The following is a 14,266-nucleotide window of genomic DNA, read 5'->3' as shown; positions in this document are numbered from 1 at the left end:
TATGGTTCACTATCATTTTTTATTTGCAGCTAGCATTCCACTTATGATTGCTTATGCCTAGGCTACCCATGTGGGTTTATGTCTTGGTCAATGCTTTTGGGTTCGGCTATGGCAGATGTTTAGACTTGACAAGACTTGCATTTGAGGACTTTTATGGAGAATTTGGACATTGATTTGACTTTTTCGGTTACGACCTTGGATGCTTGGCCTTATGCTCCAATCTTATGGACCCCTGGATGTTTGATTGATGCAAACATCTATTGAGCAGAGTTGCTTCATTGTCTTGGCACAGAGTTTTATTGAGCTTTGTATGCTCATTGGTGCTTGAATTTACTGCGGATTATTTGGTCGATTAGTGAACTTTACAGTGTTTGGGCTGCAGTTATGGCCTTCTTGCTCCTTTGTTGTCTAGCTTCTATGCTAGTTAGGCTATTGTTGCCCATCCATGTTAGAGAGCAGATGTTATGTATGCTTACCTGTCTATGCACATGATCCACTATTGTATACCTTATAGAGCCACTTGTATGGATGATATTGTACAGATATTTGGGATTCTCCTAGAGCTTGAACATTGCAGGATCTTATGCCACTTACCGGTCTTGCATTGACTTGGATGTTACTATGTGGTCTGATGTACTATAGAGTCATGTTTGCCATTATGGTTATGCGATGCTTTCATGGCTAAATATCGTATGCTCTTATGATAGATGTCTTATGCTTTACTGTACTGTTCTTGATCATCGAGATATCCATGTTTACACTCGGGGTGGTCGATGTGTTGCTATTTCATAGAGCATATATGCCAATGCTATATGTCCTCCTTTTTCCTATGGGAGATGATGGTTGGCATATAAAGGTTTCCTATAGTAATGACAGTGTTCCTATTAACATATATGAACTGTCCAATAAAAATTGTGTTACCCAAATGCAATTTTATGCATTCCATCATCAAGTGTGTGAAGATACTGAGGTGTGCATATTGTGCGGTGGTCAACTATTGCAGTAGTTTATTGTTGTAGTATAGAGCAATGTAGGCGCCAAAATTAGTCACAACGGTGTTGCGATTGGAGACCTACAAAGGCCTGTTAGACATGGTGGGGGCAAACGATAATGTGCTAGTGTAGATTGTTGCTGCGTCTGTTCGCAAGAGGATAGTTTTATTGCCATCATTCACGGGTGGACCAAGGCACATGTATTAATTATATCAGGATGCCATGGATATAGTGTGATACAAGGGGAAACTTGACCTTTTTATAACAATGATATGCAAACCAAAATGGTTGGAGATAACTAATGCTTTGTTGCATGGACAGAGTGCTTATGATCGTTCAGATATTTGATTGCTCGCGTGTTTCAGGAAAACCATGCTGATTTAATGTACACATTATTGTGAAAGGAACTCTTTGGAAAGGTTGTGGCTATGTTACTGTGATTGAATTCCAGAAGAGGGGGCTACCACATTCTCATACTTTGCTAATTTTAGAGCTGTCTTTTAAACCTTCTGAAGCATGTCACTATGATAGACTGGTTTGTATTGAGTTGTCGAATAGATTTAAGTTTCCAACCTTATTTAAGACCATTTCAAAATGCAACATTCATGGCCCTTACAGAGGATTGAATCCCAAGAGTCCCTGCATGGAAAAGGGTAGATGTACTAAAGATTATCCGCGGAAATTAGTGGGCATGACAACGGTTAATAATTATGTGGCTATCCCATCTATCAAAGACGAGACGGTGGAAACTCTATGATCATAAATGGTAATGTTATTGATAATCAATGGGTTGTTCCATATAATCCTTACTTGAGTAAGAAATACAATGCATACATAAATGTGGAGGTGTTTGACAGTCGCAGCTATTAAGTATTTGTATAAGTATGTGTACAAGAGGCATGACTGTGCAACCATCAAATTTTCTATTGGGGTTGATTTGGCACAAAATGGTGGCAATGTTCATGAGGTGGACGAGATTCAAAGTTATTTGGATGCGTGGTATGTTTCTGCCTCCGAGGCATGTTGGCAGATCTATGATTGCACATTGCACAATGAAAAGCCTGATATACAACGTTTGCAAGTGCACTTACTTGGTGAGAATTATGTGGTGTTTCGAGATACAGATAGTATACTAGATGTTGTGCAGAATGAAGACCTCTAGAAAACTACTCTTACAGGATGGTTTGTGTGCAATCGCATTCATCCAAAGGCTAGGACTATTCGCTATTAGGACTTTCCGGTGTATTGAGTGTGGAATGCATGACACAAGATGTGGACTAAGAGGAAGCGTGGAAATACATGTGGTTGGATGTATTTTGTGGCGCCTACCTGTAGTGAGCTCTACTATTTGCATATTCTTTTAACGGAGTGTTGGGGTTGTACTTCTTTTCAAGATATGCGTAGTGTTGATAATGTGATCTGCGATACTTTTAGGGATGCTTGCATTGCAAGGGGTATGTTGTCTAGTGATGATTAGTACATTGTGTGCTTGGAGGAAGCTGCCTCTGTGCAAACTGGTGCTTAACTCCATGCTTTGTTTGTTGCAATTTGGGTCTTTTGTGAGCTAGCTCGGCCTGGCCATCTATGGGAAAGATTTTTGGTGCCAATGGTAGAGGATATCATGTATAGATTATTGCAGCTACAACATGTGCATACCTCTCTTGGTGTTCTATAGCATGAGGCATGTAACATGGCTCTGTTACATCTGCAAGACCTTTTACACCATATAGGGCGAAGACTCTCTGATTTTGATGGGTTACATGAACCTCATCAACCAAACTCTCAATTGCATGCTAACCCCCTTTTGCAAGATGAATATGCATACAACCCATCGGAACAACATAGGATTTTTGAATCCATAGAGGGAATGTTGAACAAGGGACAAAGAATTGCTTTTAGTGCAATTATGGATGTTGTTGACGCAAATACTGAGAATGATTCTTTTTGGATAGTCCTGGTGGATCTGGGAAGACTTTCCTTTATAAATGCTTACTTGCAAAGGTGCGCAATGGTGGCCGTATAGCATTGGCAGCAGCATCATGTGGCATTGCTGCCTTGCTTCTGCTAGGTGGTCGTATAACTCACTCACGGTTTAAAATCCCAATAGAATTAAATAATCAATCCACCTGTAACATTCATGTTCAAAGTGATCTTGCTGAGTTATTGAGATAGTCAAGCCTTATTTTGTGGGATGAGGCTCCTATGACCCATCGATATGCCTTTAAAGCGATTGACGGAACTTTGAAAGACGTTGTGAGTTATGATAAGCCATTTGGTAGAAAGGTTGTTTTATTTGGGGGGATTTTAGGCAGGTCTTGCCAGTTGTGGTAAAGGGGACACATGAGGATATTGTTAATGATGCATTGTGTTACTCTTATTTGTGGCGTCACATAAGGATACTAAGGCTATCTAGGAATATGTGAGTGTCAACAGTTGGAAGTGTAGTGGACAATGGGTTCATTTGTTGGATTCAAGGAATAAGGGATGGAGTGGATATTACCGAAAAATGTGATAAGTTGTGTGCTCCACTTGGCATGGTGTTGAAAGGGGGCAGTCTATTGAAACCTTGATTGGTAGTGTCTACACAGTGATGTATCTAATGTGGGTGAATACACAACATATTTTGGTGAGCGGGCTATACTTGCCTCATGGAATATAGAGGTGGCTACTTTGAATGATCATGCATTACAATTGATGCCAGGGCAGGCTAGATAGTATTATAATGTAGATTCGATTGCGGAGACGGATGACTCATTTTTGTACTCTGTTGAGTATTTAAATACATTAGACCTTGGAGATGGATTTTATCATCATTTATTGTCGGTAAAGATAAATGCACCTATTATTCTTCTTAGAAACCTAAACCCAAGAAGGGGTATGTGTAATGGTACACGGTTGATATGTAGAAATTTCAATAGGAAAGTAATAGATATTGAAATAATAACAAAGGAAAATGTGAGCGAACAAGTTGTTATTCCCTGAATTACTTTTATTTCCAATGCTACACAATTTTCATTTACTATAAAACGGAGGCAGTTTTCCATTGTTGGGCTTTATCCAAAAAGCACCAATAGTTGTATATGTTGCATTTTCAAGGGTAAATCTTTGCATGGTGTGAAAGTCCTATTGGGTGAAAGGGATGGGGATATGACCTCAAACATTGTATACAAGGATGTGCTTCAAAAGGTACAGTAATGCACATTGCTTTCTTTGTGGAGGTGTAGTTATTGACAACCATGTAGGGACACTGGTTTGAATTGCTCTTCATGCTATATTTGGTTAGCACATACTCTTTGGAGGTGAAGTATTTTTTCATATTTCACTATTTATTTGACTTTTGCATATGCCTACCCTAGAGTTGCACTATTACCCAGCTTCTAACTATCAAAATGAGCTACAGTGCACATTGCGTGCAGTAACGAGTGATGATATCATAAGAAGGATGCTTGTAAGAGTCGTTGAGTGTTTATATGATGATGTCAATATTGACATCAAGCTCCCAGTTTTATTAAAGTTGTACATTGTGGATACACGCAATGCTTTCGGGTGCATATATACAAGGTTGACCATAAGAAGAGGTTTCAACGCTCTCATACTAATAAGATATCAAGGCATCGGTTTAAGTATGGGTTCAAGGATTTGGGTTGTTTTGTGATGCTACATCAACGTTTGTTAGTACCTATTACTAAATGGTTCTCAAATGTTTGACCATGTATTATTATTGTTGGAATTAAATGGTCTTTATTAGTTGTTCAACGTAATTATATTATGATTTTTATTCCAATACAGGTGCTAACGAGAGAGGTAAGACTATCATGTCACCCATGCGATTACCAACAAAAACTATGGGATCATTCCCTACTTTACACTCACATGTTTTGCTCAAGGATGAAGATTTTGCTAATGATTCCTCAGAGAAGAGGAAACTTTGTTTCTATTAGGCATATTGGAAACTTTTTTTTTTGTTGGCATCAACCATTTACCTATGGTGCTTGGAAATAGTCGGGTGTCTTATACTTGGCCTTTGTGGCTTGCTAATGGAAGGTAGGATGTCTTATACCTTCCCATCATGTCATGATCGGTGGAAAGAGACCAAAGATACTGGAGCCTGGCTCTACTTTGCCTGTGAATATCTTGCTTGGAGATAAGAATGATTCCTTAAAAAATGAGAGAGCTTCGTTTTGACTAGGTCTCTTAGAGAAATTCTTTTTGTGGTCTTTGTTTCAATTATGACCCATTTCAGTATAACATTGTTGTTTCTAAATATCACACGAAGCAAGCGTGTGATTTCTTACATCTGTGTAGAGAGGAAGGTTTGTATGGTGTATAAAAGAGATCGTTTCTATGTCTAGTGTTTTGTATTACAAATTTTATAAATTACTTTTAGTTTTAAGTTTGATGAGAGAGAGAGGGGGGAGGGAGGGGGGAGAGCAAGCATGGGTCTTCTTACGATCGTGTATAGGTGAGATTGTATGTATATCTAGCATTCTCTATTTTATATACCATTGGGGTTTGAAAGATTAGAGGCACTCCTATGATAGTTGATTTGAAACCTACCTGGAGGAATAAGTGGTTGGTTTCTAGTGATTTCAGGAGGATTTGACCCATGAATGCTCAAAATAGGCTCATAAACTCTAAAGGAAGTCTCCCCAATCTCATAAGTGTTATATGGTATCTCTTTTTTTCCAAGAATACCTGGCTGATGATTATTGTGTAATGGATTAAAGGACTGTTTATCTCTATTCTCTTTGTCTACCATTTGTACTGCCATAAGTATAGAGATATGAGTGCTAAGTTTGTCTAAAGAATCTTTAGTAGAAGAAGCAAACTTCTCCAAGAAATCCTTGGTAGATTGAGCTATGTGCCTCATGAATTTCTTGGTTTGCATATTCATTGAACCAACTATTCAACCACCTAATCCAATTTAAAAACCAATTCCATGTGTCTGATTGAATGCCTAGTCTCATGTTGGTTACAAAGAGTGGCATTAAGAGTACTATATGCACTATATTCTTGCAAATCTTCATCATCATGACATGCCTTGGATATTTCATCATGTACTTCTCTAATTTGTTATTGAACATCATCATTAGGCTTGTTCTTTCCCTTGTTTCTAGCCATTTCTGCTCAGTAGTACAATGCAGTCCTAGTAGAACAAACCCCCTGATACAAAAATGGCTATAACTTTTGACTTGATATCGGAATCAATGACATTTTGATGAAAATCAAAGTTTGCAAATAGCTCTTCAGGATGAGTTATAATACTCAAGCTTAAAATCAAAACAAAATGTTATGAAAATATTCTTTTACTACTATCCAAAACAGCCCTACATCCTCTAAAAGCATTGTTTCAGTGTGTGTATCCACCTCCCCTAAGTCCATGATAAGGTCTCCTAACCCTATGGTACCCTGTGTATGACTTGTAGGGACTGAATACAACTTGCAATATCATGTATAAGTTCGAAAATTCTCTGAATAACTCTATAACACTTGTAACCAAGTAAAACACCTTCCAAAAGTGGTCCCAATTCATTGTTTGAGTACAATAATCTATTTAAGACCTATAACCAATCCGGAATGACCTATAGCACATGCAGATGACTAAAAATTCATCTAAATGAAGGTTCAAATGCCTTGTTTCTGATTAATATACCTATCCCCTTACTCTAGGTAGTATAACATCTAAAACTCCTCTTGTAGTAAACATGTAGTAACTTGTATAATCCATGTAACTGATCAATGGAGTCCCCAACAATGCTATCCAATCGAAGTCCTTAGATCTTCAATGACTCCACTCGTGGTACCTATAGTGAGGGATATAACAGAATGACAGGCTCCCTACATGGGCTCCGAATTACCAATAAGGGGGAAAAGTTCCCCTTGGGTTGGTTGATTACATTCCTTTGAGATCTTTAATAGTGGGGGAGAGTCACCTCTCTATTGTCCCACTATCTCCCCCCAGCATCCACCTTTTTTCTCGATAGAAATATTAACATGGCAAGAGCATTCCAATTAATCAATCATGAAAATTTCTTTCAACCTTCAATGATATGCATAATTGATCAATGAAAGATTGGATGAAAAAATAAGTGTCGGTTGAGGGTCTTACCAATGCAATTCAATGATGACTCACCGATTGCTAGTACTTATCCTTTACAATATTTCAAACTTGGGCAAAGAAAATCATACAACCAAATCAAGGCTATGCATCAAGACAATGTAAATTATACGCATGATGAAATAGGAATGAAATGAATGCTGAAATTCAATGAAATAGGCTTTGATCAATGAGAAGAGTACTAATCTCTGATCTATTGATCAATTCAGAGAACTATTTGATCAATAATCTCCCATCAACAAGTGAAAAAGCTTAAAAAAAGTCAATATTGAGAGATTTTAGAGATTAAGCAAGTAAAATGCCTTGATCAAGCTTGAAGAAGACGATTAATGTAAAGCTTCAGTCCAATAGTTGAAGGAAATTTCATAATCCATCATAAAGCTCCAAGAATCCATAAAATTAGTCCATACATGCTTGAAGAAGATTAAATTCATGAAGAACCAATATCCCAAGCTTACTTGAATACTTGAATGTTGAATATTCAAGCTTCTTGAAGAAAAGCCCCAAAATATAACTCCAATATGAGCTTCAAGAGGCTCAATATGTTGAAATCTTTGCAATGTCTTCAATTTTGAAGCCAATCTTGCTCAAAAATGGTAGTAGAGAGGCCTTGAAGGTTGGAAAGAGTCAAATATTGAAGAAATTGACGCTTCTAGGTTTGTGGCTATGGCTGCCCCACAATATATTTGGGTTTCTAGCAAAGAAAATAAATATCAGAGGCTTAGAAGAGTGTATCCCTATTGAGAATGACATAGGAAACTTATCCAAATAGTATGCAAGCAATAGGGAAGAGATTAATGACCACCATTAGCTAGAGAAAATTAGCAGCGAATTTAGCACAATTCGCGACACAAATTTCAGGTGTATGTCTAATGCTCACTATTGCCATGCTTCACATCGGTAATGATCATGATCAGAAGGTAGGGGATCAATGTCCCATGCTCAAGAAGAGAAGTAAAATCATTGAGAAGTAAGATGTGAGATTTCTCGGCATCCACCATGAAAGCATGTCCAAAAAAGTAACTAGAGAAAAGAAAGAGAAAGCATGTCCAAAAAAGTAACTAGACTTTTAGCCAAGACTAGCTCTATTCTCCATGTATTTAACCATTTTACCTCCAAAATAGCTTGTTATCGATGCACAACTTGCCATTTTGTCCAAGATGCCTCCAAATTTGCCTTCAAATACTCCAGTTAGCTCTAACTAACTATCTTTGGTCTTCTTAGTTACTGTAGTTGTCCATTTTTCCAAACTGGTACCATGTCCTTGAGTAACCAAGAAGTAACAAGACTAAGAAGGAAATCCAAGAAGGGATTGTCCCAAATGGATCAACAACCAATGCTCTAATACCACTTGTCAAGGAGAGGGCTGAGAAGTGAGAGAAAGAAGAGCAAAAGAGAGAGAAAGAATGACAAGGAGAGAGAAAGGCTAGAATGATACAAAAGAAGAGAGGGAAGCCATGAAAGTTCAGTGCAAGCAAGTGAGATGAGAGCTAGTAATTGTATATTGATAAAAGATGCCAAAAATTACATGTCTCACACAATTTATACCTATGTCAATGTGACAAGGTATTATTGATAACTCTCATCTTCTTACATTTATTTAAATAAGTTGCTCACTGCAATTGTAGGATATTTAGATCATGGAATTCTAATAAATATTGGTTTACTCTCTTTAGAAATCTCCTCAAATAACAATAGCTAAGTTGTTTCTTTGGGGTGTTTTTGGGTTTAATGTGATTGCGAATGTACAAATCAACCTTTCAATAGTTTAGTGTGATTTGTGGCTATTATGGTACATCTACAAAGGGAAAGAAAAGCTCTATAGATAGGATGCCAATATTAATTGGTCATTTCTTTCATTGTCCATATAATGATCATCATTTACAACATCTTCATATGCAATCTATGTATGAGTACATTGATGTTATACATGCTAAAAACTTTGTAGAGGAATCATCAACATATTGATCTTTGTAGTATGATCTCGTGTTCTTTTTGTTGTTTTGCAAGTACAACATAGACACATCATCCTGTTGTGTTTGGGGTTTGAATTCCCTTGAGTTTGTTATTGGTTTCCTTCTTCTCTCTTTTAAATGTGTTACCCAGATTATATATGTTTGCTTTCAATATGTATACATGTGTGTATGAGTGAAAATGAGTCTCATATATATGCATTTTTTAAATAGCATGTCAGTAAGTAATTGCAAGCATGAATCCCCTTTGTAAGAGCCCACATATTGACTTCATCCAATGTAGCTTAGGACTTCATGTGTCATATTCATCAAAGACATGTAACACTTCCTTTTTATGAGTTTTTAAGTTAATGGTAGTATCAAGTTATATCATAAATTCATATCAATAGCGTACTAGCTTTATGTTGCTTAAACAAGGTCATATAGTGAAACATGGTGAATAAAGGATAAAAATGTAATGTTATGAATTGTAGTTCGAAAGTTAGAGAATCACAATATGCTTGAGGATAAAAATTGGTATGTGCTTCAAATTCTATGGAATATGCTTGGGGTTAAGAATTGGTATGCGCTTAGGTTGGAATATGGACTACTATTGAAGTGCGTGTCCAATAGTGCAATGTGCAATGAGATCTCTACTAAAATTCTTCGATTGCATTGAAGCTACCACATGGAAAACTTCTTTTGTTGAATTTATATGCTATATTTATGCTACACGATCCCTCCTCCCATGATGCCCATTGTATCTTAGTTAGTTTTACAATAGTCATTGTTATAGTTGAAGGATTGTAGACATGATACTACTTTCTTCTCACTTCCACTCAATAAGATGAGGCGACTCCTTAATGCAATCGCTCACCTTCAAGTAAAGGAGAACTATAACTGAAATGCAATTCGTTAACATAGCGAGCTGAGTGCAAAAAAAGCTAGGACATTGCTCCTCACCAAACCCACATCCATTGTATACTTTGAAGTTTTATTTTACTGAGAAAGTTTGCATGAAACTTAAGCATGATTTGTGAAACTCCATGTGCTTGAAATATGTGTTGTAGCATGTAGTCATGCTTAATATGTTCTAAGGTTATGGAGGACATATTCCAATAATAAAAAAATAATATATTGTATTGTTCACATTAAATCGTTACTTTGCAATTTTAACATCCATATATAAAGGAGCACAGATATTGTTATAATGCATAGAGAGAAAGAGAGAGAGAGAGAGAGAGAGAGAGAGAGTGTGTGTGTGTGTGTGTGTGTGTGTGTGTGTTCACATATTCAATATCTCACAAGTGAATACATTTTTGCATGTAGACGTCTACTGCTTATTATAGTACACAAAATATATACGACTATTCACATGCTTCGCTAAACAATCTTTAAAAATAGCCTAATGACATTCTTGATATTTCATAGATTAGACACTGAGCACCTTGTACTTTGCGTGCTTCGCAGCACGCAATTTCTTCTTTTGTGGGCAAAGGGAGGTGGCCACGAACATATGTATATGATTATTTACATGCAATTTAATAATCATATACATTTTGTGCACTAAAATAAGTAGCATGTGTCTGTTTACATGCAAAATACATTCACTTGTGAGTTCCTGGCCACTTCCCTTTGCTCACAAAAGAAGAAATTGCATGCGAAAGTTCCCTTTACTCACAAAAGAAGAAATTGCATGCAAAGGTTCCCTTCACTTACAAAAGCGCAAAGTGAATGAGGTGAAGCCTCATGAGGTTTGCAAGTTCACAAACCGCCCAACGCATGGTTAGCGGGTATGGCCAGCAAATACCAGCTATTATTGTTAAGGAAAGAAGTCTCCCTACACAATCACGACGGCCTCAGTCCACACATGCAATGCACACTTTGTTCCACGCATTCCACTTACTTAGATGCCATGATGTCATTCATAATCTACTTTGTAACAGATACTTGAGCCTTGACTCCTAAAGGGAACATGTGTTCCACTATGATCACCTTAGCCCCTGGATGTCTGCAACGAAAAAGAAAGAGCTGGTACAGCAAAAGCAGGATCAGGCCACAAACCAGCGATCTGAACCAGCCTCAGAACACACATTAAAAACCATCACACAAGTACAGCAAATCCATGCCTTTTTCTGTATTCCCACCTCCCTGATGAAAAGCATGCTTTCGAAAATGTCCTCACATCAGAGTCTGAGAAAGAATTAAGCTAAAGAACTTGAACTATAATATTGAGGTAACTAGGAAGAACTGTAACAGCAAGTAGGACTGAATCACCATTAACTCCCTGGACCTTGCGCTTTATTAAATGAAACAGGCCTTCAAGGCTCAACTGCCACGTTTATGTGCCAACATTGTACTAGGGAGATTCAGGAGTAATATTTTACGGCAATTAGCTTTCATTTTGTCATTTCCACATCTGATTGTAGGCAAAAGCAAATCACTCATTATCAAAACTATCGCGGTAGGATCTGCAACGTTAGCAACAAGATCAGTGGAAGATACCAAAACATATCTAGAACTATCAATTCTTTTCAATCATCCAGACCTCGGATGTGTCAAAGTTTACAGATGTTTAGACTATATCTTTGCGTTGTTACAGCAATGCCATCCCAAGTCATTCGACAGCCAAGAAAGACCTGGGAGGCATGTGTGCATTTCATTGAGCTGATCGCATGCAGTACCTGAGGCTAAAAATCTATTCAACACTAATCATACCAATGTAAATAGCAATTATGTCGGTTACAGTTTGGAATTAATGGCAGAACCTACAGCTCTTCGCACAAAAATATAGAGAAAAGAATGATAACATAGATGCCATTTTCTTGACCTCTGCCTTTTATGTACACAATGCTTGCACAATTCCTGCTTCACTTGAGCAGTGATTGAACTTTGCAAGTGGTTGGTGCAATTTTAGTGAATCTCGCATGGGGGAAAATGGAATGAAGCTCGATGAATTTCCATAGCCTCCACAGCTACTGTTGAACAGTATAACCTCCAGTTTGGAATGTAGGGTTATGCCTCTGAAAAAAAGCCTCCATGTGTGTGTATGTGTAAGCCTCATCTTCCTTCGAGTGTGAATGTTCCTGTCATTGCATTTCTCTCTCTTTCCCACAAACCAGCTGAATTCAAAAACTTGACCAATTTCCCTGAAACTTCACTCATGTTGGGCCTTTCCTCAGGAGACTTATTAAGGCAAGAGCAAGCAAGCGAGGCCAACTTGGCAGCATCTTCTACAGGGTATGAATCATTCAACCGAGGATCTATCCACAGCCGAAGTTTTTGCCTTAAACTATCACTGTCTTCTACTATCTGCCGTAGTTCATCCACAGGTGAGGGCTTCCCCATTGGAGAAGTTTGCCTGAAGGTTGTAATATCCTTCCCTTTCAAGAGCTCCACCAGAACCACACCAAAGGCAAAGACATCATATTTAAGTGTGATCTCACCTGATGACACATACTCAGGAGACATATAGCCTTGTCGCCCTTCAATCTTAATGCTGCCTGCACGAGTGGTGTTCTTCTTAGTCAATGCATCACCCTTTGTGTCTGATAATGATGTTTCCTCTGCTTCTTGAACAAACGTTGTGTTCAGAAAATCCACCTCCACTTCCCCTCTGAGTGCTGCCATTCCTGCGAAGGTGATCTTGGCCCGAAGGGTCTGGTTTGTAAGCAGGATGGTGCGGCTCGAGAGATACTTATGGACGGCTCGGAGAGAGCTACGTTCATGGAGGTACTCGAGGCCATTTGCAATATCCAGGGCAACCTGCAGCCTTAGTCTCCAGGTTGAAAGCGCTGTGTAACCGGGCACAAGCTTGCTATCGAGGCAGAGGGCCAAGTTCTGACCTTCCACAAGCTCATACACAAGGAACAAGAGCTCCCTGTCCCTGCAAGCTCCCAGGAGCCTGGCAACACTTCTATGGTGGAGCGACGAGACGATTCGGAGCAGCCGCTTAAAGTTTTTGGCCGTTGCCGCATGTGTGCGGACGATGGCAACCGGAGAGTGGCGGAGCGTGCCACGCCAGACAGAACCGCTGAGGCGGCGGGAGGCGCTGAACCTGTTAGTGGAGGCGTCGATCTCTGCGCGCTTGTAGAGGACGGGGCCTTCGGAGAGGAGGTCGCGGAGGCTGAGGAGGGAGCTGGAGCTGCTGGTGGGGGAGTGGCGGGGGGTGGGCCAGTCAGTGGAGGAGGAGGGGAGGCTCGGGATCGGGCTATGGCTGGAGGAGGGCCGATCCTGCCGCTGCTGCTGCTTGATCTTGCTCCTTGCCAGGGGCTGAAGGGACGGAGGGGGAGGGGGAGGGGGAGGGGGAGGGGGAGGGGGACGGGGAGAAGAAATGCTCTCCTTTTTCTTGCTCCACCACCTTCCTATACACATTCCCTCTTTCCGCTTGTCGGTACCAACACACAATAACAGCCAGGCATTCTCTTAGCAAACAATGCTGTCACACACACTGATTCATAATCCCACCTCAAGATAAGAACACACTTGTGAGCCATAATGTCATTTCTTTTAACAAACCACTAAATGGCCATTAAGCAAGATTCTTAGCATATTCCTTTCTTATATCACATTACTAATCCCAAGATGTTTTCCTTTTTCCGCCCATTTAATATTTGGCCCTTCCACCCTACCAAGTTAAGTCTTAGATATGTGGGAAAGCCTTCAAGGCAACTTGAGATTGTTACTACCACTTTAACACCTCTCTCTCTCTCTCTCTCTCTCTCTCTCTCTCTCTCTCTCTCTCTATATATATATAGTCAAGTCAAGTCAAATTGACTTGCACATGTGACAATCTTGCTAGTAATTCATGCATGGGTGTTGTAAGAGAGACAAGAGTAAAAAGTGCGAGACAAAAAACCATCAAATCACTTGTCGATGTGCATTTAAGACTTACACAAGCAGACATAATATATGGACTTGCAAGTGTGTTACGAGGACTTTAGGTTTCCATCCCCACACACAAGTCCAAGTTCTAGAGAGAGAACCCAAAAAGGAGAGAGAAAGTATTATTGACCAATCTCCAATTGACAACTCCAATAAACAAGTTCATGGAGTACTTTCATTTTTAGAGATACTATATTAACTCTCTAAGTGTTGAGAGCCAAGTTGTACAAGTTAAAGCGTTTGGACCACATCTCCTATAAACTCAACTAGCATTCAGCGTGCGCTTCGCGTGCACGGCAACTTCACTCAATAATCCATTT

The 14,266-nt window shown here is 39.1% G+C and overlaps 1 protein-coding gene across 1 annotated transcript; it reads right to left on the bottom strand.

Moving 5' to 3' along the window:
- Positions 1 to 11,581: 11,581 nt before the first annotated feature.
- Positions 11,582 to 13,451, bottom strand: LOC148013528 (lysM domain receptor-like kinase 3). Its single transcript, XM_087668000.1, has one exon. The coding sequence runs from the start codon at positions 13,434 to 13,436 to the stop codon at positions 12,123 to 12,125; it is 1,314 nt and encodes a 437-aa protein (XP_087524126.1). The 5' UTR covers positions 13,437 to 13,451; the 3' UTR covers positions 11,582 to 12,122.
- Between the last annotated feature and the right edge of the window lie 815 nt (positions 13,452 to 14,266).

Source organism: Lygodium microphyllum, chromosome 26 (genome assembly GCF_053477565.2).
Source record: "Lygodium microphyllum isolate KBCC chromosome 26, Lygodium_microphyllum_v1.1.10, whole genome shotgun sequence".
Taxonomy (NCBI): Eukaryota; Viridiplantae; Streptophyta; class Polypodiopsida; order Schizaeales; family Lygodiaceae; genus Lygodium; species Lygodium microphyllum.
The sequence above is the reverse complement of the archived record's forward strand: the minus strand, read 5'-3'. Positions and strand labels throughout refer to the sequence as shown.